Source organism: Acanthopagrus latus, chromosome 8, assembly GCF_904848185.1.
Source record: "Acanthopagrus latus isolate v.2019 chromosome 8, fAcaLat1.1, whole genome shotgun sequence".
Lineage (NCBI taxonomy): Eukaryota > Metazoa > Chordata > Actinopteri > Spariformes > Sparidae > Acanthopagrus > Acanthopagrus latus.
The window spans coordinates 3,769,802-3,794,671 of NC_051046.1; the positions used below are offsets into that span (position 1 = coordinate 3,769,802).

General features: G+C 43.3%; 3 protein-coding genes across 8 annotated transcripts; 1 reads left to right on the top strand and 2 right to left on the bottom strand.

Annotated features, from left to right (window-relative positions):
• Positions 1-6: 6 nt before the first annotated feature.
• uevld (UEV and lactate/malate dehyrogenase domains) lies at positions 7-5,416 on the bottom strand. Its single transcript, XM_037106474.1, has 12 exons — positions 5,049-5,416; positions 4,124-4,208; positions 3,968-4,033; positions 3,718-3,881; positions 3,495-3,636; positions 3,009-3,103; positions 2,778-2,883; positions 2,312-2,482; positions 2,059-2,223; positions 1,701-1,788; positions 1,372-1,495; positions 7-951 (listed from the first exon to the last, which is right to left on the bottom strand). The coding sequence occupies exons 1-12, from the start codon at positions 5,088-5,090 to the stop codon at positions 787-789; spliced, it is 1,413 nt and encodes a 470-aa protein (XP_036962369.1). The 5' UTR covers positions 5,091-5,416; the 3' UTR covers positions 7-786.
• Positions 5,417-5,932: 516 nt separating this feature from the next.
• Positions 5,933-10,249, bottom strand: spty2d1 (SPT2 chromatin protein domain containing 1). 6 transcript variants are annotated; one of them, XM_037106471.1, is made up of 7 exons: positions 10,146-10,249; positions 9,546-9,643; positions 9,193-9,307; positions 7,498-9,093; positions 6,536-6,695; positions 6,363-6,440; positions 5,933-6,260 (listed from the first exon to the last, which is right to left on the bottom strand). In XM_037106471.1, exons 2-7 carry the CDS (start codon positions 9,612-9,614, stop codon positions 6,170-6,172), a joined length of 2,109 nt encoding a protein of 702 aa, XP_036962366.1. In that variant the 5' UTR covers positions 9,615-9,643; positions 10,146-10,249; the 3' UTR covers positions 5,933-6,169. The 6 variants fall into 6 exon arrangements, with proteins under 6 accessions (XP_036962366.1, XP_036962363.1, XP_036962368.1 ...); XM_037106468.1 differs by having other exon boundaries at positions 9,193-9,310; positions 10,146-10,248; XM_037106473.1 differs by having other exon boundaries at positions 9,546-9,639; positions 10,108-10,232.
• A 957-nt stretch (positions 10,250-11,206) lies between these two features.
• Positions 11,207-24,381, top strand: tmem86a (transmembrane protein 86A). The gene is made up of 3 exons (XM_037106475.1): positions 11,207-11,990; positions 18,176-18,440; positions 19,076-24,381. Exons 1-3 carry the CDS (start codon positions 11,970-11,972, stop codon positions 19,501-19,503), a joined length of 714 nt encoding a protein of 237 aa, XP_036962370.1. The 5' UTR covers positions 11,207-11,969; the 3' UTR covers positions 19,504-24,381.
• The last annotated feature ends 489 nt before the right edge of the window (positions 24,382-24,870 follow it).

A 24,870-nucleotide genomic window follows, 5' to 3' on the forward strand; every position in this document is an offset into this window, starting at 1 on the left:
TGCACACGCAGTTCAGATATTTATTGCACACCCACAGAGTCGTGTAGTCTCACTGTACATGTCTTAGGTTCCAGCTTTCACACAGAGTAAACAAAGGTTAGTGCAAAGTCAATTTAAATATGGGAACAGCAATTAAAGCCATTAATATATATACACGAGTTGTATTTAACCATTCATGTATTGACTCAACACCAACACCTTGTGCTATATATAATATACATGCCTCATACTTTATCTGCGCTCTGAGTTCTCAAAAAGAATTAAGGAGTGGGTAAGTATAAAAATACTTACAGAGCCATTCACGTAGTTTGGTGAGAAGTGTCGGCCAAATTAAACGTGAGCTGTTATAAAAAATATACATCGTTCTTCAAAGCGTTATTCTTTAGATGTTTTTGCAGAGTGTCATGGCTTTCAAAGGTATTTTAGTGCATCAATATAACATGTTACAAATTGTAAATTATGTATGAGACACAGAGAATAACCTCTCAGTCCTGATTCATCTGGATACAAAATTTCAATCTGTACATTGACATTTATAATCATCTGTACCCACTTTTAATACACATTATCCGACGACAACACACAGACAAATCTTATGATTAAATTCTGCTTATTTACGATAGCAGTTATGTCCATTGCATCAAAACTGTAAGCAGTTAACTTCATTCAAACTTCAGCGCAGTCCATCCGCTGAGGAGGTGTCGACTGGAGAACTGCCCAGCCAGTGAGCAGCTGCTGCTCCCAGACTGCTCGGTCCAGCCAAAACTGAGAGAGCAGTCACGTTCTTCATATCCTGAGCTGGCTCATGAGGTTAGAAAGGGAGCTGACGCTGTCCCTCAGTTTGGAGTCGTCCTCCTGCCCGAGTGACACTCCGGCCAAACGCGTGGAACCGTTTGCTCCCATGATGCACGGCAGGCTGAGGAACACCTCGGTGCCTATGCCGCCCCAGCCCTAAAACAGACGACGCGGATTAACTTGTGACGTTTCTATAACCCGATCTGAACGATTATGCCTTTTAAAAAGGAACCTGAAGACTTGCACAGCATCTATGAAAGAGTCACTACAAACAATAGCTTCACTTTCATTTCATTTACTTGTTGTTGCCTTAAAACAGAAGTTCCTAAACTTAATGTGCAACTGCGGATGAGGCAACCACAACTTCTCCTCAATGTCAAGCAGTGATGCTTCTTATTTCATACACTATAAAATGGAGGCCTACAATGCTTTTTCGTTTTCACTGTCTTTCCTGTAGTGTGTTATTTTGGTTCAGCACCAACAGTTAACACCAAGCATTAAAGAGACAGGAGCTAAAAACAGATAACAGATGAAAATGAGCATGATACGTCTCTTTTTAATAGAAGACACTTCTACCTGAGCCAGTGTGGAGACCGAGTGAGTCTTCTTCTTATCCGTCAGGACACTGTTTGTGATGTCAGCGATGGACAGACCCACAGACCACGACCGCTGGCCTCGATTCTTCACGATCTCAAACGCTCTGGAGGCACAGAAAAGATATGTTTTATATTTTAATGCAAAGGAACAGACACTACAGACGTGTGACCAAGGAAACGTGCTTCTGTTAGCACATTTTCTAATCACATCTAATTCTCCTGACTCCTAAAAGTTGTTTCAACACCACCTGTGTTCTTACCCATTTCATTCACTCGGGGTCGTCTTAATTCATTAATTCATGCCAGTACCTGTCTAACAGCGGTTTGGTGGTGGCAGACCCTGATGCGATCTCTGGCTTCACACTGGAGCTCAGCCCGGTGTTGCTCATCACAGCAACTGCAAGACACAAACAGTGACAAGCTCAATCATGTGCGTCATTCACAGACACGAGAATGGAAACGGCACACATGGTGAGCAGGTAGTGCAGCATTCCTGGTTACGTCGGTGTAATTCAGAACAAAACAAATAAAAGTGAGATGATCACATGACAGGACGACAAGCGAGGGAGGGGCTGAATGAGATAATACAGCTGTGTACTGGAAGAGCAGACACTAAATGCAACACGAGGCCTTCGTGTAAATACGTAATCGATTCTTTCTGGCTCACCTTTGTTGTCTGATAGCTCTCCGATGACCCAGGCAGGTTTGTGGGTGTTCAGGTTAATATCCAGAGTGTGACTGACTCGCTCCGAGTCCAGGTTACACCCCGCTCCGATCACGTGTGTCGGCGGCAGGCCGCTCTGCCTCCAGGCGATGTGGGTCATGATGTCCACTGGAATTGGACGAGACGGAGAACAGAGCTGAAGATGTGTGAGAGGTTAATGAGCAGACTGGGAGTTTGTTTTTCCTCCAGAACCAACCTGGCTGCGAAGCGATGACCAGCACCGCGTTGGGGCTGAGACGTGCCAGATTTGGGATGAATCCTCGGTACAAGTCCACATTCGTCTGAACCACGCTTACATACGACTGCTCGCTGCTCCATGCATTTGCGGTCACCACGACGACCTTTGAGCCCACAGAGGCTGAAAAATCTAAAAAAAAAAAAAAAAGACAATAACAAAAATATCCAAAGCTTAAAGTATTATTATTGATCTGTAATACACCCTGATGGATACAGGAGTTGTGTTATTCCTCTGATAGGGTCAAAATTCATGGTCAGCTACAGCACAGCAGCTGGTTGGGATTCAGTCTGGCTGTGATAGAGATGCGTCATCAAGGACAAGCTCGATGCCTGTCGGCTACCTTTGAAACAATCAATGATATCTGCGATGACTCAGCCAAGAGACACTTCTACATTCACATCTGACAGAGCAGCAGGAGACGTACCTCTGGATACCTCCACGTTGGGCAGACTGAATATCTCCAGATCTGTGCTTCCGCCTTTGGTGGAGCTCTCAGCGACGTCAATGAAAACAAGTTTATCCACTTTACACTGGATGGAAAGTGGAAGAGAAAAGAGAGGAAAAACAGCATTTGATTAAGAGAATTTGACATATTAATTCAAACTGGTCGAAGTTTGTATGAAACTCCTGACATACAATTCAAAAAGGTGATTACCTTCGATAAAATGCTCATCACTGATGCCATTCCTAAATCTCCTCCCCCGATAACTGTGACTTTGTTGAGCTGCTGGTCATGATGTCTGCTTCCACCTGAAACAGACATGAGGTAAAATAACTTATGATGATCTGATTATTGTTCATCAAGAACAACAGGCATGTCAAGTAAAACTAATAATAACTGTATTTATATAGTACATTTATTGCCTGAGCACAGAATGCTCTCCAGATTAAAACATTCCTAGAATAAAAATGAAAAAATCTGATATTTGCTGATAAATATATCAGGCGGCACTGAGCCCATAGATACACAAATGGGAGTGCAAGTGCAAAATTCAATATATATATAGTGTGAGTAAAATGTGAATTGGTGAAATAAACTCATATGAAGCAGGTGAAATTTAAATATAAGACATAAGATTCATACATAGGAGAAGATCTCATATAAAGCAGATCGAATGTCAGTAAGAACATGTTGACGCACCATCAGTGATCTTCAGATTAGAGACGAAAGCCAGAAGGTCGTGAGGGTCTTCAGAGCCTCCTGTGGTCCTCGTGGACAGCGGAGGCTCCTCCTCGAACTGAGCAATCATCTCATTCAGGAGGCCGACCACTGATGACTTGGGCTGTTAAAGTGCAAAAAGAAAACTTGATGAAAAACACCTCAGAACGTCTTCAAACTGGACCAGGAAAGTATAAACTCTTACATAATCCCAGTTGTGCAGCCCCGGCAGGTACAGCCGTCCCTGAGCGTCCACATGCTTGCCCTCTCTGATGACCATGTTGGCGGTCGGTCTCAGGAGGCATATGGGAGGAGTGATGGGGAATGAGTCCATCAGCCACAGCAGGATGGGGATGTTGTAGGAGCGTCCTTCAGACAGAGACACCGTCATCAGTTCATGATAACGACCTCAAACATGAGGACAGTATCTGCAGGCGTCAAGAGGTCAGACTTACCTCCATACTTAACAGGAAGGTTACCGACTAACTTCAGGAGGTCTTTCTGAGTGCTGTCCGTAAAGGCTGAATTGACACAATGATGCAGACAGTTATTGATGGATAAACAGAATCAGGTTTGATGTATGAAGAGTGTCTTCCAAGAAAGAAACTCACTGTATGTGCCTGTGGACGGCGTCATCCCGGGGAAGATGCGATGGATTTTCTGCAGCTCCTCGATGGCAACATCACGGAATTTATACTAAAATAAAATAAGGTTCAGGAGATGTTGATGATGAATATATATGTGTATGTGTGTGTGTATATATATATATATATATATATATATATATATATATATATATATATATATATATATATATATATATATATATGTATAAACTTTTATTTCATGTCAGTAGAGACGTTATGATATAATTATAGATCATTACACATGATCTTAAAATGACTTTGTAAGTGTATTAAAGTAAATCTGTCTTTTCTTGTTGAACATCTTTTTAAATGTCAATTATCTTCTGCTGTGTTAGCAGCTGTTTTCAGTCTTTATTTGACTTTAACATCAACATTAGGATCCATGAATCAATCAGTCAGTCAAGGCTCAGTATCACACTGCCACATTCTTGATTTTATTTCATGATCTCTTTGTTTCCCATCAAAGATTTCAAATATCTGTCCTGTACACTGATCAGATACTACGGACTCCTCAGCAGCACTGGACTTTAAATATAATTTAACAGTAATAACTGAGAATAAGATGACAGAAGTGCTGTGAATCAGCTTTCAATGGATATCCTTGAAACTCTTTTAATGTGTTCTGACAGTGATTTAATGAAGCCATGAGATGTTCTGTGGTTTTACATTACTATAATTTGATTTGATTGGAGAAAATTAAAATCAAAAAAGTAGTTTTGTATCATATATCCGTGTTATTAAGGTTTTTCCATGACATGTAAAGTAACAGAGCTGGTTGGACCAGTTAGTAATAGCTGAGAGCATCTTACGAGAGCTAGCTTGTTATGCTAGCCGGCACAGAGTTAATTCAACAAGTTTTCAAGGTTCGTCCTGACTGTAAATAACTGACCTTGGAGAGAATCCGCTGTGTTTTCTCTGAGCTCAGGTCCATCTATTGAATTATAGCAACAATAACAACAAAAAACACACGTAATCTTCTGGTTTCACCCTGTTGACGTCTGACTTCAACTTGAGCTGTGAACAAACTTCCGCAAACTTTCAGGAGTAGCTAAGCGAAAAGACAGACCACGCCCACTCGGTAGGTCGGCTACGGCAACACGCGAGGGGACAAAGAGGCAGCCACAGATACAAGGCTGCTAATGGCCGTGATGCACTCCCAGTCTCCTGGTTACAATCATCAAACTTCTACAGGTTTCTTTCCACAAACTAGTGTCTTTTTTTTTTTTTTTAAATAAATACATAAATAACCACGCAACTTTAAGGCAAGAAAATAACATTTCATTGCTTTGACTGGCAACCAAACATCATTCCATCTTCTAGCAATTTCTGTATTACTAAGATTTGTTATACTCTTGAGAAAACATGGACATGAAACCAGGACAATTAAATAAAACTCTTTATGCAGTCATTTCGCTCACATCCCTCTAAAGACAAACACACAACACATCAAGTGGCAATGTTATTTTTTTTTGCATATTCAATTGACTTTACAATCAAATTTTGTAAAAAATATGCGACAGTTTCTGCTCAAAAAAATAGCATATTATAACACTTGAGACTGTATTTTTATTGTTGGTCTTTAAAAAAAGAAAAAAAAAATCACACTCTTTCATATTTATAGTTCTCTTTGCAACTCAGTTCCTTTGAGAAATTGGGACTGCTGATAGTGTAAACCTTGCACTCTTTGGGGAGGGGGGGGGTAATAAATAATCTACCAGGGAAAATGTGAGAACATTTCATCACATCGTCGTGGCCTAATGCCTGAATGATCTGTGCATATTTCGTCTTTGCCTTTTTTTTTTTTTTTTATTATTTTCCTCTTGAGCCAATGACATGTGTCGATCCACTCAGTTCTTGTCCAATCACAACGGGAGAAGCAGAGAGAAAGCAACGAAGGCCGAGGTGGACACAGTCACTGCCCTTCTGTGTACGCAGACACACACTCCTGTCATGTCAGTGTTTCCTTTTTTTTAAAAAAAAAAAAAAATTCAGTTCATCGGCAAAGCAGCGTCAGTTCTTTTTTCTCCTCTTGATACTCCTTTTTAGCTCCTCTTCCTCTTTTCTCTGTTCCTCCAGATCTTCCTGGACAGCCATTTTCAGGCTGAAGTAACAAAGAACGGGGATAAAGAAAAAGAAAACATGATTTAAAAAAAGGGGGCAGATACAACAACTTCAGAACAGAGTTAAGGAGGTTTTATCTTACCTCCTGGCCTCCTCTTTCTGCAAATCTCTCCAACTACTCTCCATGAATTTAAGCGCATAGTCGCTCTCGTCCTTGTATCTGAGGATGTAGAAAGCATGTTTTATGTACAGAATTTGGACAAGCATACAGTGAAATGCCTTGTAACCAGATTTAATGGGGACAACAACACTAACTTGTTTCGATCATAACCGAAGATTTCCTTAATGTGCTGGGAAATTTCATCTTGCTCTTCACCCCCATCGTCAATAAAGTCATCCATTTCTGAGTCATACTCGTCTTCCTCGTCCTCATATTTTCTCTTGTATGCAGAGGTGATGGGTGGCAGCATTGTACCTGGATAATAAATACAAGAATACATTTGAAGTATGCAGGGTTTTGGTTTTTGTGACATGAAATACAGTAAGCACTCTGCAAGAAGACGACATTTGATCCTGCTTAGGACACTCGAGCTCGGAGATTTATTGAGTTTCAAAGTCAGTTTCATGGTAAAAAAAAAAAAAAAAAAGTTAATTACACTGAAATTATGTTTTGTTTATCTGTGTGAGGATGATCGCCGCTCTCTGACCCAGGAATAACAACAAAAGCTGCTGAGTGTTGCTGACACACTTCATTCAGTTTGGCAAACAAACCCTTTGCCCTGCAGCACTGACGGCGTTATTTGTCTGTTGCGAAAATGTCAACAGCAGTTTATCATATGGATGATATCATATTACAACATAAGCTTAAGTGTAGATAATGTTTTTTGTCGGTCATTGTCAGTGTTGCTTAAGGAGGTAGTGGTAGAACACGTTTTAAGATCCTTGACTTCAGTAGAAGTACTGATACCACACAGTGATCCTGTGTTCAAAACTTTACTTGTTTGTTGTTGTTTTGTTTTAAACTTGGGCTGATTTGAACAATCTGTTGTGCTGCTGTCTTGTGAGAACTACAAATCTCTCTAAAAATGTTCATAAGACAACATTTTCATCTTGGTAACAATGTATATTTCAGCTGTCACAAACTTTGGCACTTTGCAATACTGTACTGAAAAGCACAGTAAAGCTGGAGGTTATTACCACTGCAATGTGTACTCATGGTCAACAATTGACAAATCCTGTTCCTGTTACCATACTATCATCCTCTCTCTGGTTCTTACCTGGGGGTCTGTTCATTCCTGGTCTGGGAGGCATTCCTGGTCTGATTGGCATCCCGGGTCTCTGAGGCATCCCAGGTCTCTGAGGCATCCCAGGTCGAGGAGGGACTCCCGGTCTGGGTCCACCGAAATTCTTGGATGAGATTGTCTCTGAGACCACGGTGCACTTTGGTCTACCAGGCCCTGATCCAACAGTGCCAGACGATCGTCCCGGTACTGGTCCTCCAATGCCAGGCCGACCAGGTCCAATCCCTGGGGGACGGGACCCACTACCTCCAGGGTGACCCTGCATGCCCCTTCCAGCAGGTCTGTTCTGTGGGACACCACCAGCTCTTGCCTGGGGTGGACCTCCAGGTCTGGCCTGGGGTGGACCTCCAGGTCTGGCCTGGGGTTGGCCTCCAGGTCTGGCCTGGGGTTGGCCTCCAGGCCTGGCCTGGGGTTGGCCTCCAGGCCTGCCCTGAAGTTGGCTCGCGGTCTTAAGAGGGCCACCTGCCGAAGGTCTCGTCGCTGAATTACCACTCGATCTTACAGCAGAATTTATTCCAGGCCTCGCGGGTTCTCCCTTCATAGACTTTTGGCCTCCAACTGTAGGTCCCTGCTTAGACGGGCCACCCTGACTGGACCTGTTCTGTTGAGATTTTTGGCCTGTTACAGCTGCACCAGGAGGCCTGGTCCCTGGAATACCTGAAGCTCTTCCTTGAAATGATGATGAACTCTCTTTTTTACTGCTAAGGTCACTTGAGGTGCTGGCTTTGTGGCAGGATGATTGTTTGGCTGAAACCTGAGAAGATGTGGCTTTCGAAGGAACTTTAGTGTTTGTGGCACTGGATGAAGTAGAGTAGCCCGTCTTGGATCTGTCTCTATCATTGTGAGACATCTTCGGTCCATCTCGTTCTCTGTTAGCAACAGTTGGTTTTGAAGAAGAGTGGCTTTTATCGCTAGACGATGTTTGGTGCGACTTCTTTCCCAACCCGCTGGGCTTCGAGTTCTTCTGCTCTCTCTCTGTGGTGCCTTTTCTTATTGAACTAGAGCTAGACTGGAGCTTGCTGTCTCTTTCCCTTTCTGTCTTTGAGTCTCGGTCTCTGTCTGGTCTCTTAGCCCTGCGCTCCATCTCCAGCTCCCTCATCTCATCAGCTGTGCGGAGCCTTTCATCCTTTTTCACTGTCTTGGCTTTTAGCTCAACTGGCTCAAATTGCTTCTTCTCTGCCAATTTAAGCAAGTCTGCATAGTTAAAGCCAGCTGGAGGGGGCTTGGGCGGCCCACTGGATTTTTTAGAGGGGGGTTTGCTGCTACTGCTGCCACCAACACCTGTGGTTTTCCCTGGTCGTGGCGGCTCTGGCTCCTGATCCGGCTCAGAATCTGTCTGCTCATACTCATAATTATCCTCATCATCCTCCGGGTCAAGTGAGTTATTCCTAAATCTTTCCTCTGCCATTTCTTGTTTTGTCCTCCTCTTCTTAGGAAGTTCTACGACTGGGATGCCATTGTAGCCTCTGAAATTGTCCTTAGTTCTGGATGCCATGGCTCGCGCTTTCCGGTCAGACTTCAACTCCACCCTCTTGGCGAGTAGAACCTCCTTCTGTTTCTTTTGTTGAATTTCTGGAGTGACAAAAAACAAAAACAGATGCATATTAAAGTAATGAATGAAGAGCGCTTTCTGCACATTGTTTCTACAGCTATAAAGTGTTTAGTCATTACCTTTCTTCTTGTTCTCTTGGTGTTGCTTCTTCAGAAGAGCCTGAATAGCAGCAGGATTGACGCCCTTCGACCTCGGGTCCTTTTTAGGTGGTCCAGCTTGTAAACTGTATCTCTTCTGCTGTGAGAGGCACACATATTAATTAGCAGATAATCATAAGCCTGGGTAATGAATTGGTGATCTAAAAAACGCTACAGGTACACAGGGTTTGGTAAAAGTCTAGCATGCAGTGTCACAGGGGTGGACCTGAGCGTCAAGCTGCATTATCAGAGCCTCGTCAGACAGATGAGCTGGCATTTGTGACTTTGCTGCTCGGCTTGAGTACACAAAGTGCGAGTGACAGTCTTTAACTTACCGGTTTACTCACGCTGCCCACACCCTGGTTTTGCGAGGCGATGTCCAAAATATTATCAAAGTCCATCATCTTGGCAGCAGGTGATTTCAACTGGCTGTCTGGAGAGAATCAGACAAAACTCATCCAAGAGTGCTGCCGTTAGCTTTTAGCTTAGAAATAAGATAACGTTAGGCTAGCTCGAGGGTTAGCGGTACCAAGCGGCACGTTGACAACTTTGAGGACAACACCGTCATCAAACACAGTCCACGGGGGAGATAAACCTGAATATTAAACAGTTAACGCCACATCACCTCATCCGCTTTACGTGAACATTAGCTAAGATAGCTAAGTCAGCTAGCCTAATATCAACGTTAGCGTTAGCCAACCCAAGAGGACCGAAAGAAGAGCGTTCCCTTTTGTACCGTTACAACAACCCAAACTAAGACCAAGTCCATCAAAATATTCGAATCACTAAAGCCTAACTAAAGAAAAACACTAAAATTGTAGCCATAAGAACAAACGCCGGGTGTTTGTGGAGACGACAGCGAGAAAAGACCGACAAATTAAAGAGTCCGGAGATTACGTTAGTCTGTGGAAGCGAGAGGATGCACTTCTACGTACTTCCGTCTTTGTGAGGCGCGTCAGTCAGAGTCAGCGGGGCCGATTAATCTTGACAGAAGGTCGCCGGAACGATCCGCGATTAATTTTGACTGTAAACAATTTATGAACATTATTATTTTTTCAAACATATTTTTCAAATATATACTTGTGATTAAGCATTTCACAGACGGCAAACAAAAACAAGGGGCTCGTGATAGATTTGTAAGTAAATATAGAAATATTTAATACGAAAACAAAAAAAGGGGTAATAAGTCATATTAGTGTTCACTAGTGAAGATAAATGTAAGGCTGTTACATTTACTAACTTAAATTTAACTTTAATCCATTTATTTAATAAAATGACTTCCGCTTTTCTCCTCTCTCTTTCCTGACGCAATGTCCGCCCGTGAAGACTTCTTCTTCTTCTTTTGTGTACAATTAATAGTCCACATGATGTCGCTACCAATCTGGATATTGCACTTCTTTAGAATTAAATCATCTGGAATTGTGGTGTTAAGCATTTTTTCTTGGGAACATTAGAATTATATAGTGAAAGCATTTACTATATTAAAAGTGTCAGTACCAGAATGTGAAAGTAGATCTTTCATAGATACTACACTTGACTAAATGAGCTTGAGTAGAACCATTATCAGTTAAATGAAGCTCATCAAAAGAACAGACATGATGACATGAGATTTTACTAAAAGTAACACCTGTCATTATGCAAAATGTCTTTCAGGAAGTCATATTAATATTGGCTATTAACATATATATTAGCACCCACACAATAGAGCATTTTAATGTAGGTGACAAGTCTATTTCTATTTCCTACCCTTTTATAATATTTTTTATTTTGTACGATTGTCATTGTTTATTGTTAAACTGAATTGTCCTTTGGCTGCTGTGACACAGTAGGATTCTGAATTCTGATTCTGAAATTGAAACTAAAATATTATCCTATGAAATGTAGTATACAGTATAAAGTATTATAGAATTAACATGCTTCATTTAAGTGCAAGTTAAAATCCAGTATATTGTATTAAACGAAATCAAGACATGACATGTAAATACAACAAAAGAGTCAATTCAACTAGCACAATTGTTTATTAATCAAAACATAACATAAAAACAGCTGAGAGAGAGACTTGAAGAAAAGGGAAAGAACAGATAGCTTATTAATGCTTATTCCTGGGTTGGTAATGAATTCATTAATATTCCGTACTTTTGAAATTATAATTATGTGCCCATTAGATTTGCGGGGAAAAAATAACGACTTCTCTGAGATAGCAGAGGTGGAGAAGTTAAATATCTTAACAATTCGTTCCAAAGATTGACAAAAGGGAAATCAGTCAGACGACACACACACGCATAAAATCTCCCAATCAATGAATTTTAATAGAGGAACATTTTGATGTTTGTCAGGCTGTTTTGTCCGCTCTTTAACTCGTAATCGCAGCCATTAACAAAGGATCATCGGTGCACAGAGCCCGAAACAAACGACAGCATCGAGCTCCATCTCTCTAAAATGTAAATAAAGGCCATCTGCTCCGATATGTAAACAACAGATTGGCTCCTCCTATCCGGGTGTCGCTGACGTCTTGGCCCCTCCCACCAACATAACTGCCCCGCTGCTCCTATTGGTCCACAGACTGGCGCCCCGCCCACGCCACGGCTAGCTTCTCGACTCCTAACGGACGTCGGACCGCCCACCGGAGCGAGCACAAAAACAATCGGCATCCCTCATCCAGAACATCACAAACAGCAGGATTTCACCCGGGTTTTATCTCACAAACCGTTTGTTGTTGTTTTTTTTTAGCAGACGGACGGACACCAGCGAGGGGAGACATGGTTTCTCCGGTGACAGTGGTGAGTGTCCGCTTCAAAACCATCTGATTTATCGCTCACATTAAACAGGAATATAACATTAAGCTAGTTTAGCTTCAACACAACACTTCCGAACAACAAAATCATCCGTCTGCATTCACGTTTTCAGTCATTATGCTCGATACCGACCGCTCGGTCTCTCTAATCCGGCTGCTCATGTTTCATTCGCGTTATTATTTTAACATAGCGTGTCAAACTTTTGTCCTGGAAGGCCAGAGAGGTGCTCTTTAGCTTGAAATTCAATTAACAGACAGTAAGTGTGTCTAATTTGCTAAATGTGGAGATGCTTTTCGGACATCCTTGTTGTTCTTTTTGCTGTCAGCGTGTAATTACCTGGTTATCTCACAGTGATCATCTGTGTATATGTGTGTGTGTGTTGGAGGCTCAGAGCAGGAACTTTTTTTTTTTTATGCCCGGTACAGTTGTTTCCCTTCACATGTTTCGACACGACTCTTCTTCCTCCACTGTTCCTCCCTCGTTATTCCACGAACAGCGGGACGTTTCCACACATTTCCCCTGAAGGCAGCCACCCGCTGTACAAAAAAGATAAAAACCTGTCATGTGACGACCGTTTTTTGTCTTTTTTCTCTCTCTCCTCTCTCCTGCACCCTCCACTGACGCATGCGCAGTGCTCTCACTCTGCTTCATCTCCTATGCTGGTAGCTGAGCTTGCATAGACTCCACACATTAGCTGTTTAATTGACCCATTTGTCCAATTTTAACAGAAAAACAAAAGAAAACAAAAAATATGAAATGCTACATGAATAATTTAACCCTTCCTAGCATCCTCTTACTTTGACAGGGCTGCTATGAAATGTTACCCCATGTGCAGGGGTCATGTAGGATGATGAGATGGTGTAACTTGGCCTCTAGTAAACCCTGATGTGCAGCCTGTGTGGAGGAATGCCTGACATACAAACTGGTTGCCGTAGCGATGGCGATGCTGCGTAACTCCTTTTAAAGCTTTTTCCCCGAAGCACCGCAGTGAAAGGGAAGGTCTGTGCTGAGAGGGACATACATTTTATTTTATCTTCCAGGAAAACATCAACGAATCATTGTCGCCATTTTCCTTCTTATGTGGATTATTTGTGTTTGCAGTGTATCTCTGGTAACCAGTAATTACCTGCTTTTCATGGCCCGTTCTGATCAAATAAAGGGCTGCACAATAAATCGTAAATTAATCAAAATCACAGCATGCACCGAGTGCAATATCCAGTGTGTGTCAGACAGCAGTGTATTAATGAAATGTTGTACCGCTGCAGAGATGCTCTGCCTCACAAACCTTGTTCTCCCGATGTAATAAAACAATGTTTGCTCAGCAGAGACTAGGAGAAATATCACAGCCTCATGACTTTACTAGCTTTTCACTTGCAATGAAAACTGTGATGTCAAATTTAATCATCTGGAATAATCATGAGTTATATCTCAGTCGCAACATCTGTCAAAATAATCACAATATCGCTTTCTGACCGTATCGTGCATCGTATTTTCAGAAGGAGTTCATAAACTGTTGTTTTTGTGAACCTCAGGGTAACAAAGGTGTAGATGTAGAGAGCAAAGATGGATGAATTGATGTGAGATCTTTTCCCTCGTCTTTGCAAATGGCTGTCAAGTTGTCTGCCTGTGAAACAGGATAAAAACAGTGTAAAACAATTTCATCTCTCTGATCTACACTGCACCTTCATCGTCTTCTGCTTCTTGGCTCGATATTATCAGCTCTATTCATCATCGAGAATTTCACTGACACAGATAATTGGCCCTTAATGTACAATTCCCAATAAGAGACCGACAATTTATTGGTTCTCTGTATTATTGTATGATCTGTTGTGATGATTTACATTTAAAATGCTGCACTGTAATAATTTAAATAAATGATTGAGAAGTATCAAAGGGTTCAGAGTCAGCAGGTGCATCGGATTCCTGCTCACAGGTCAAATATTGTGGTTCATTACACTGTTATATTCTTCTATAACACCATTACTGCATCTATATTAAGGCTTTCTTTATATAAATACTCTTTTAAATCAGGTCATGATAAACACTGCCACACTCCGTGCCATCTGGTGAACAGACTGTTGCTCTGAAAGTAATTTATCAACTTAAATCTTACAAATAATGTAGATTCAGCCTCTCCAAGCAGAAAACCAAAACAAGTGTGTGCCGCTCTCAGCTAAATATTGCCCTTTGCACTTGCTGGCAGGTGCCGGCTGTAGAGCACAGATAGCGCAGGTGCTTCACTTTGCTTTTTGGCTTTATTTATATAAAAGCTGTGGTGTCTGACTCGTCCCAAACCTCAGTATTACTCACTTATGTTAGAATTTATAGTGTGTAAGCAAAAATGTCATGTGACGACGGCCCGGTTTAACTGAGTTCAACTTGCTCGTCCGCAGCTGACCTCGACGTATCCTCGGAGTCGCAGCAGCTGTAAGGAAGGAAACTGTTGTGTGATGCTACATAGAAATAAAATCATCACATGACTCACATGCCAGCTGTTCCTGCTAGGACCACGCTCGTGTTACAGTTTCCCCTCCACCGCTTTACGTACACGGGACTTTACAGGTCTTTCATACTGTATGTTTGCGAGTGTCATGTTTCTGACACTCGGCGAGCATATGACCCAGAAGGACTGAATAGATGTTCATCCCGGTGGGGTGTTATTCAATGCTTCAGTGCAGTGCTTTTGTTAGTTCATGGTTGGTGCAGACGCGTTAGTGCCCAACAGCTGCTTTTACCTTCCTGTTCTGCAGCATCACAACAAGTCGGGTCAAATAAGTTACTGATAGTTCTGTCTGCTTATAAAGGTGAGCGGATTAGTAAACTTTTAATATTTATCTTTTATTTTTAGGTCTTTTTATCCCTCAAATGATTCACTAAACTAAACTGACAGTTAAGTAAGAGGTCCATCGATACAGTTTAAAGTTGCATGCGATTTGTATACCAGGGAGTTGTTCCATCCCGTTCTTTTCACTCCGAAACAACCTATCGCTTGAAGGTAACCATGCAAATACTGTCAATCATTAACCATATTATTCTTTAACAGGCACGGAGGCCGGTGGCAGCTGTGTGTGAGACGGCAGGTTTGCAAAGCAGCTCTTATTTAGAATGCGATCATTCAGACAGCGAGATGTTAACACAATGATTCATTTCATTTTCCTCCCAAATGCGGCAGTATGTCCTGTTCCTTCACGCTGTCGGCAGCAGGCTGTCAGCAGACGGCCGCTCACAGTCTTGGCTAATGCTTCGTTTAGTGTCCCTGTAGACGAACTGACGCCTCAATCAATGAGAGGAGTAGCTCGCAGCTCAGATGATACCCTGCTGCAAAACCAAGATAGGCTCAGGATGTTGGCCAGGAGAAGACTCATCACATCCTCAGGTCGTCTTTGACATGATGTTTCAGCTTCATGAGATAGGGAGCCACTAATCAGAGAAAGAACAGTTTCATCAGATATCATAGCAATAATGTTTCACATGCTTCCTTTCTAATTTTATCAGTGTTGTTGATTGCAGGCCAGTTAACGATACAATGAGATTTCTTGGAACGTTTGAAAGGGCAGCTTCATGCTTTGTTGACTGCATGTTTCCCATGCACCCGGTGCTCTTTAGTCTCTGGCCTCTCTCTCTCTCTGACTTGCAGCCCTTTCTCTCATTGTGTACAGTAAGTTTACATGAGCAACAATGGAAAGGGAAACTGCAAAGTATGGCTCAAACGCAGCATGAATAGGACCAAAGGTTATGGGAATCTCTCACCTCCTCCCACCTTCCTCCCTCGAATCTGTATTCACAGAAATCCCTCACAAGACGCCGGTGATATCCATACATTTGTTTTATTTTCCCACCTGTGATAACAATCAAACTGCGATCATGGATCATTGAGCCTAAATATAATTTGGCCTTGGAAGTATCCTTTCACTGCACCTCACTGAATAATACATAGGCCCTATCTGTGTAATGATTGTCCTTGAATCCCGACAGTCCAGTACAAATGTTGTGTTTTTCTGGTGTCCTGTGCTTTAAGTTTCCACCAGCGGCCTGACAAACAGTTATGATACCAGCCGGTCTGGGAGTGCTGCCAGGGTCGACCTCTCCACTTGGTATCTTCTTCTTCTTTTGTGGGAAAAAAATAGACTCACCACACACGCATTTTCTCTGTCACAAGACCGACTTTATGTCTCTGTTTGTTTTGTGGACACACATAATGGAGATAAGAGGGAAGGCATTAGTTTACATCTCACCAGAGCTTGAGTTTTGCTTCCTCTGAGCAAAATTCCTGTCAAGTTACTTGAGAGGCTGATTTTATCTTAAATGTACATGCACACGTAAGACAAAAGGTGTCTGTGTCTGTAGATGTCACAGCGTGGTGTTGCTATACTGGCTTATTTTAATCTTGTCAGATCAGGTTCTTGACTGTTGTTGTTCCTCTGTTTTTATCACCTTAGTTGGCAGATCAGACTGTAGAAGAAAAGAGTGAAAGTTGTGTTAAATCAGACACACAGTCAGAAAGACGCCGTGCTTACAGCTGGCAAACAGTGAGGCCATAAAATGATTCATTTCCCTGTTTCACAGCCCTGTTTATATACAGAGCCTAGCGTAAAAGTAAATCAACATAAGTAGATGGAAAATGTACAAGAATAGCAACAGTAGGGATTTTTTTTTAAAACTACGGGAACAGATGCTGGACAAACATAGCAAGTCATCAAGTCAAAATCGCTCAGTAAAATCCAGTTTGGGAACAGAGTTAAATATAAAAGGACTCAATTTCTTCCTCTGAAGCTGCAGTGGAGGATGTGAGTGAACGTGAGGGCACATAAAACTACAGGCTGCCTGCGTTCTTGGCTCATCTTTAGTCATTTCAGAGCTTCAGATACTCTACAATCAGATCTTAATGATGCAGAGCGCCAGAGTTTCATCGTCCAGCTGAATACTGGACTGATATTCTTTTACTTTAGATGCAAGATTGGGAGCACATGACAGCTTCTTCGTGGCCTTTAGTAGAAGCTTTGTTAAAAGTGCATCTTCTCAGTGTGGTGTGCTTGAGAGGAACACATAAATGAACTTCTCAGCATCCTGCAGTCTCGTGAACGTGTATCCCGCCATTTAAATCTTAAAATCACAGATTACACCTCAGCTTGTGTAATTTGAGTTGGATCCCGTGTGAACGTGCGTGTTGAATCCCTGTTGTTTCCCTGCTGTGTTATCCACATCCAAGCGGACTGGAGGTCGCTCTGTTTTATCGCTCAATTGGAGCTGCGCTTCCATTTGCATTATTTTACCTCACCAGAGTGGTGTGGAGAGGCTTTGCTGCTGGAAAATAGTTGTTTGAGACATTAAGTAGCAGCCCAGTCACTTCAACTCTGTCCCCGTCTTGGTCCTCCCCATCCTGTCTCACCCATATCCTCCTCATCCCTCCTCCAGTGGTCTTAGTTCTGGTGAACCTTCACTCAGTTCCTCTCCTTCCCATTTCAATCTTTCCTTTCTTCGGGTCTTCCGCCTCAATCTCATAAACCATAGGTGGGGTGGTCAAACCAAGAGGTTGTGAAACCCTCTTTTTTTGTGTGACCCTTGTCGGGCCTCATCTGTTTGGGCAGGAAGAGATATGAGTGGTAACACAGCTGGAGAGAAGAATTCAAGACCCGAATACGTGGCCGCGATACCGAGATGAAGGTGAAGCAGAGGAAGTGAGGAGAGAGAAAAACAACATGGGGGGAAGAAAAGAAGCACAGAAGAAAAAGGTTACTGGGAGTCAAAGAGACGGTGTGGGAGCTTTGTGCATTTCCCCTTCGAGTTGCTGTTTCTGCAGAGTTTCGCTTCAGCCGCGAAACACGTGCTCGTCTGACACAGTGATGTAAACTGATGACCACACAAAGAGAGCCTGGAGACTGTTCCAGATCCAACCCAAACCACTTTCAAATAAAGAGAAGTGCTCAAAGTTTGCTGCCTGTGTTTAATTAAAGATGTGAGATAGCGTGTTCAGACACACACAGTGCCGACTGTTTTCCCTCCCTGTGCTGCAGTTCGTCCCTCTGCCCGGACATAAGAAGCCCTTTTTAATAAATCCAGTTTAAGACAGTGTAGCGCGGCATTGTTCAGCCCCGCTCAATAAAATCAGCTCACGTGAGCGCGACCAGCTGTGACTCAAGTAATGATTTCAATATTTCATCTGCTTTCAGGTCAAGAGTGAAGGCCCGAAGCTGGTGCCATTCTTCAAGGCAACCTGCGTGTACTTCGTCCTGTGGCTGCCCACCTCCAGCCCGTCCTGGTTCAGCGCCCTGATCAAATGTCTGCCCATCTTCTGCCTGTGGGTGTTTTTACTGGCGCACGGCTTCAGCTTCCTAGGCGCTCACTCCAGCGCCCGCAAGATCTTGGCCGGCCTCATCTTCTCCGCTCTGGGCGATGCCTTTCTCATCTGGCAGGAGCAGGGCTACTTCGTGCACGGTGAGGAGAAACCACGCACAGTTACAGTCGTCTCACCTGCAGGCTCAACTTCATGTGGATTTTATAGATTTCAAAGATAAATTCGTCTGATTTCAACTGTTGTTGATTGCCTGATTGTGTCTGGGAAGGTGGCACACACAAAAAATCAGGTAATCATTAACCTGGGTTGATTTACTTGGCAGAGAAATGAGAGCGGACAGATTTGCTGTAAACATCCATCCTGGTTAAACTTTGACTCGTGCAGCGTTCACTAATCTGACAAAATTGTTGGTTCGCGTAAAGGTTGTTTGATCATCTAACTGAAAACCTCTAATTGACTCGTTACACTTGTTCAGACTTGTTGCAGCGTGACAGGGCTCGCTGCTCCCTGGAAGGCCTTTGTTGAGTACATAACCAACAGATACAGACACAAATATTAGAGCTAAATACAAGTTGTTAAACGCTCTCATGTGTCTGAGCTGCAGATCGTTTCATGCTTCTTCAAGAGACAGATCCAAGTCCTATTCATCCATCCAGATTGTTCCGGTGTGTTCGTCCAAGTTTCGGAGATGATTAACTTTGTTTGAATCAGACAGTAACGAGGCTACTTTGTCAGTCTGTGTTTACATTTATATTCTTCATTTAATGTCTTACAGGCCTCCTGATGTTCGCCATCACCCACATCCTCTACTCGTCAGCCTTCGGGATGAAACCTATTAACGTGTCTGCTGGCCTGATAATTGCTGCTGTGTCCTCCGTGAGTTACCTGCTGCTGTACCCCTACCTGTCGGGCCCGTTCACCTACCTGGTTGCCGTCTACATCGGTCTGATCGGCTTCATGGGCTGGAGGGCCGTGGCCGGCCTGCAGCTGGCCAACGACCTGTGGACCTGGACCAAGCTGTCGGCCTGCCTGGGCGCTGTGCTCTTCATGGTCTCCGACCTCACCATCGCCGTCAACAAGTTCTGCTTCCCCGTCCCACACTCTCGCGCCATCATCATGGCCACCTACTACGCGGCCCAGATGCTAATAGCGCTGTCGGCCGTCGAGTGCCAGGACGTGGAGGTCGCCAGGAAGAGGTCATGAGGTACTCCGGCCCTGAGTGATCATGGACACATCTCACTGCCAGATCCCCCTAAACCCTCGACCCTCATCTCAGTGTGGCGCTCCCACACCGTTGTTACAATGACGGCTGGTCCACTACAGTCTCCACTAGTATGGTCGTCTCACACCGGTCTTCCTCCCACGAAGACACGGTAGTATTATCCTCGATCCTACCTGCCTCCTCCAATCCTAGAACGTCTGTCTCTCAACCCTAGTTACCGTGGAGACAGGTGTAGTAATATTAACCTGCTATATATAGAGAGTATTACTTTAACGTTTAACTGTTTTAATTTAAGGGGAGCACGTCACTGGGGACCTTCAAGGAGTGTGTGTGGGAGAGCGATTGTGTCTGCGCGCATTTACACGTGTGTGTTTGATTTTTACACTCTTACCTCCACACAGTCACCACACTGACTCCCGCCACACACAGCTACGTGGTCCAATGATAATTACAATTTCACATCTTATTTTTTTTGTTTTGTTTGCCTGAGACGTTGTTCAAAAGGGATTTTTTTTTCCTGTGCATGTTTGATGCTTTCCATCCTCCGTTCACTCCGTGTTCCCCTGAATCAAGGGTGCTATTCTTAAAGTCAGGAGCATATCCACACCTGCTCTATCACCGCCAGTCCTTTTCCATTTCATTTAACCGCACTACCTTTGTTCCCCTCCGCTGTTCAAAATCCTCAACAAATCCACACCCACTCTCAAACCAACGAGTGAATTAGGTCGTCCTTGATGTACACAGAAAGAACGACAGAGACATTAACCAAAAAAAAAAAAAAAAGAAATAATAAGGCAATGAGGTGGTGAGGAGGGAACGTTGCGTGACTGCAACAACCGCAGCGTATTGTAGTTTTAGAGACTGAGCACTTTAGGAGGAGGGGAGGCTGTTTGTGGGAGCGCGATCCTTCCTGCTGAGATTTTATTGACACAGTCCTGCTGCCGCAAAGAAAGCAAAGAAACATTCTGACACGCTGCACCGAGCACCTGCTTTCTCCGGTTTTTTTTCTTCTCCGAGTTAAGTCTTCCAGGCGTTTAACAGCGATGAAATGTAGGTTTGCAAAAAAGTCGACACGTTCTCACACACCCGACACCTACAACCTCCTGCTGGGTTAGTTATTAGGAAAAGTCCACGGGGTACTTATTGCTGGACTGGATCAGCTGACTCATGCTGTCACTGGCGTGGGACCATGTAATGAAGACCGAAAAGAAAGGGCTACGTGAACTGGCTGGAATCTTCTTTTGTTTGTTTGTTTATTAACTGTGTGTGTGTGTGTGTGTGTGTGTGTCGACGCCTCAGAAGGCATCCAGTCACTCATACACACACAAACACACACACATCACCCCGAGGCAATCTGACCGAAGAGAAGCGAAAAAAAAAAAAAATAGAAAAGAAGGGAAATGAGAGAACTGGCTTGTCATGTGAGGGAACAGTAATCCCATTATTCCCAATAATTCCTTCTCACAGCGCACTTCATCAGCTCTAATCCCACAAAATCCACCGCAGCTAATCCCCGACAGGTTGGCTGATATTTTGTCTTTCATCTATCACACGTTTCCCCCTCCCTCCATCTCACCTCTCGTTTGTTTCTCAGTGAAGTGTCTTACTGAATATCGAAGACATCTCTCTTACATGTGCATGTTTTGAGCGTGTGTGTGAGAATGTGTGTGTGTGTGTGTGTGTGTGTGTGTGTGTGTGTGTCGTCTTGTGTACCTGTGACCAGTCAGAACCAACTCAAGGCCAGAAATGCTGTGAATCATCATAGTGGAGTAGAAACACTACCGAGTATCTTTAATGTATTCTCACAAGGCTCTTAAACTGTCTTCATACCTTTCAGCTTTTTGTCGCCTCTGTTTTTTTATAGCAGCATCCCCTGAATGTGTTAAATGTCAGTTAAAGATGAGTTTAAAGTATTTGATCGGGTACAGGATCTTCAAACCGGGTCACGTCCGTTCTTTTAGGTTTAATTTGACCCAGACAGTGGTGGACATGCCCTCTCCTGACCACACCTCCACGATTAAAACCACTAAACTTAAATCTTAAAAATGTTAAAGTGTTGAATAGTCCAGCTCCTGAAATTTGCTGGGTTTTTTTTTTTTATTTGTGACATTTGGGGGGTTTTCAAATGTTGCTCTGACGAAAGAAGCACTTTGAAGAAATCAGCTGATGTTTGGAGAAACTACGATAAAGCACTCGGGATCGCTTGATGACCATTGTTTTCTCAGTTGTCTGACATTTTATAGACTTAACGTTAGTCGCAGCCTCGAGTATTGATCACTAAAGCAAAAGCAAACTGACATGTTCGGTGTGATGTAATCTATATATATTATAGAAATATATCATGCTGTATATCAAACAAACTAACAGGGAGGAGAAACTGACCCGTGTTTTGGGTTCCTTCTGCCAGGTCAGTGACCCCTGCAGCTGTTCTCAACACACCAACATACGCACAAGACAAACCCGCACACTCATCAAAACGTGTTTACGCGTTGGCGCCGTGATAGATCTGCGGGCAGAACGTGATGTTGACACTCGCTCGAGGTTTTCTGAAACATCACGCAGTCTTAAGTTTGACCAGGAAAGGCTCTCGGGCCCGGCACCTGCTCCCGACTGCCAGATAGTTCCTCAGTCTCCTTTCGGCTCGTCAGCAGCATATTTCTGCTTTTGCCGGTCCGAAGTGTTTCATCAGTCGTCTGTGTGTGACCACTGGTCTTCTGTTCCCTGTTTTTAATTTGACCTCTGCGCGCTGCTGCGTGACTTTAGAAAGACGGAGGCTCGTCAGCGTGCGTTCCTCTTCTTCTGCTGTCCTAAAAATGAGGGTTTAGTCGTTCAGAGTCTGAGTTGAGATGCTGGTTAACGCGATCGACTCTAGTGCGCAGTCTGAAGTAAAGTCACGAGGGAACGACGAGAGGGAGTCAAGCCGACTTACTCATCCTCGCTGTGTGGGCACTTTATGTAAGCGCTACTTTCTTTGTCTTGTGCCACATAAAGCCTGCTGACTTTTGTTCCTACAGTGCTGATGGCTTCCTGCCAGAAGACAGGCTTTACTTTGAAGTATTTCTGAGATTATTCCTGTTGGCCAACCCACGCTCTGGAAAATCTCCATGACTTTGGTATCAAGAAATAAGCTCAAATACCGTATTTAGTGAGTAAGTTGTCGGTTATTATGCCTATCTGGAGCATTTAGTTTTTAACCGCTCGCTCTGGTTCTCATCCATCGCTTCAGTTTGTATCTGACTCGGGCTCAGATAAGCGTGATATAAAACCGGAGTGGTTTCATTGAGTGGAACCTGTTAGAACGACAGCACCCTCGTGTCTCAAACAGCCTTTTGTTCTGGAGGAGACAGAGGTTTCCCCCCCTCGTTGGTGTTGGAGAGCATCTGGCCTTCCACTCCGGAAGGAGGTTATTGTTGAGCGATACTGTAGCTGGAATTAGGTGAAGAGGTGAAATATGACACACGGGGGGGAGACTCCCTTTACATCCGGCCCTCCTCTTACAGATGGCAGGCCAGCAGGCGCATCGCTTTACCTCGGCCTGTCAACAGCCCTGTTGTTCTGAGCTTTGTGCATGCAGACAAAAGGGACCTGAGCGCTGTGGGAGGATGGTGTGGTTTGGCCCGAGCCGTGAGTATTGAGCTGGAACCAGCAGCTGCTGCAGCACGGAGGACCTGTGGTTTCACTCTGATGAAGTTGGCACTTTTTTCTCTCCCTTTTTTTTTTTTTTTTTTTTTTTTTTCCCCCTTGTGCTCTTTAATTTGAACCTGAATGAAGGAGGGTAATGTGCTGTGCTGTTATCGCGCAGAGACACTCAAAACACACGGCTGTTAAAGGTGCAGTATGTAAGAATTGGTCGCTCTCGAAAAAGAAAAAGGGGGGCGGAGTTACTGCTAACTGCTGCCGACTGTAGCTGCCATTAGCAAGGTACTCGGTTAGCTGCGCAGCTAGCGGTGCGGGCTGCGAACACGGTGCACAGGTGGAGTGTTCAGCAGGAGCGCTGTGGCTAGCTGGTTAGCATGCCGACTTCAAAACTGTCATTTCTTCACCCTCTGATCACTATAATTCACTTCTCAACCACTTATTTTTGTTTTTACATATTGCACCTTAAAGTTTGTGTATCTTTTCCCGAGCATGACAAGTAGATGAATCCTCCACAGCGGTGGAAGAGTTCACACTACTGGACAATTGTGTAAAAAAAAATAAAAAATAAAAATAATAGTACAAATCTTCGTCACTTTGTAATATGAATGAATCTTCTGTGTGCTGCAGTTTTCTGTACCCAGGTTAAGGCCAGTCAGTCTCTCTATCAAACCAGAAACTACAGCGTTTAAAACAAAAGGATCGTCGTGTACTGTATTCTTTAAACTATTCTTCTTCCCTTTTCCTTCAACTCGTCGTGTTTTCTTTCTTTGAGGGAGAAAAACAGAAGTTCCTGTTCTGAAAGACTGAAGTGTGAGAGAATCGGCATTTTTTTCCTTTTTTTGTTTTTGCTCTTGAAGTGTTACAAACCTTTATGTATAAATCCTTTTACTTTTAAAAAAAAAAAACAAGTGTTATCCTTTTATTTTGAGAAAAGCAACCCTCAAATGTATTTCTTGCCTGTCAGTGTGGAAAAAGCTGGTTTTGTTTTCCACAAATATTTTATTTTTCATCTTTATTTCAGGCCCATCATTTGAATTTTATGAACAAATGTTTTTTTTTAAATTTCTTCTGTGATATACTTTACCTTGTTGTCCCTGATTTTAACTTAGTGAGTCATTTCATTCATGACTGTAGAGACGAAATAGTTTCTTTGCTGTAGTGAAACTGCTCTGAATGTGAATATCTATTGGAGAAATAAATGCAAGTACAATGCAACTTCAGCATCGCGTCCCCTCTGTGTTTTTCCTTCTGTGTTTGTTTTGTCGTTTCCCCTGCATCAGAAAGGTTTCACGTTCAGAATGTCAGCTGATCTTTATAACAGGCGAGTGTTTTGTGTTTCCACAGAAGCTGTTGGCCCTCAGCGGCTAAAGTGCCATTAAGGCAGAAAGGACCGGAGCACAACACAGAGCTCTGTTCTAGTAACTGCTGCACTCTATAGTCTGACAGAGGTGGAAAATGTGCTTTCAGCGACTTTGACCCGGCGGAAACACATCCACTGTGCAACCAATGCTTCCTCATTCCTTCACTCAACTCGTCCTGCCTGCTTTTTATCTCCTCTCCTCTCATTTTTATTTATTTCTTTCTTTCTTTATTTTTTTTTAAACCATGCACACACGGATCACAAGTTTATTCCCGTCTGAACCGTGCCAGTTCTTTTCCCTAATGCGTCTCATTCATTCGCAGCCAAGGTCTCGGCATCAAAGAGCTGC

Coding starts and splice junctions, on each gene's coding strand:
- spty2d1 (XM_037106468.1), bottom strand. CDS start 9,614: ATGATGGACTTTGATAATATTTTGGACATCGCCTCGCAAAACCAGGGT. Junction 9,094..9,192: donor CCAAGAGAACAAGAAGAAAG/GTAATGACTAAA, acceptor TTGTCACTCCAG/AAATTCAACAAAAGAAACAG. Junction 6,441..6,535: donor TTCGGTTATGATCGAAACAA/GTTAGTGTTGTT, acceptor CTACATCCTCAG/ATACAAGGACGAGAGCGACT.
- uevld (XM_037106474.1), bottom strand. CDS start 5,090: ATGGACCTGAGCTCAGAGAAAACACAGCGGATTCTCTCCAAG. Junction 3,882..3,967: donor CCTTCCTGTTAAGTATGGAG/GTAAGTCTGACC, acceptor CTCTGTCTGAAG/GACGCTCCTACAACATCCCC. Junction 1,789..2,058: donor AGAGCTATCAGACAACAAAG/GTGAGCCAGAAA, acceptor TGTGTCTTGCAG/TTGCTGTGATGAGCAACACC.
- tmem86a (XM_037106475.1), top strand. CDS start 11,970: ATGGTTTCTCCGGTGACAGTG. Junction 11,991..18,175: donor TGGTTTCTCCGGTGACAGTG/GTGAGTGTCCGC, acceptor ATCTGCTTTCAG/GTCAAGAGTGAAGGCCCGAA. Junction 18,441..19,075: donor GCAGGGCTACTTCGTGCACG/GTGAGGAGAAAC, acceptor AATGTCTTACAG/GCCTCCTGATGTTCGCCATC.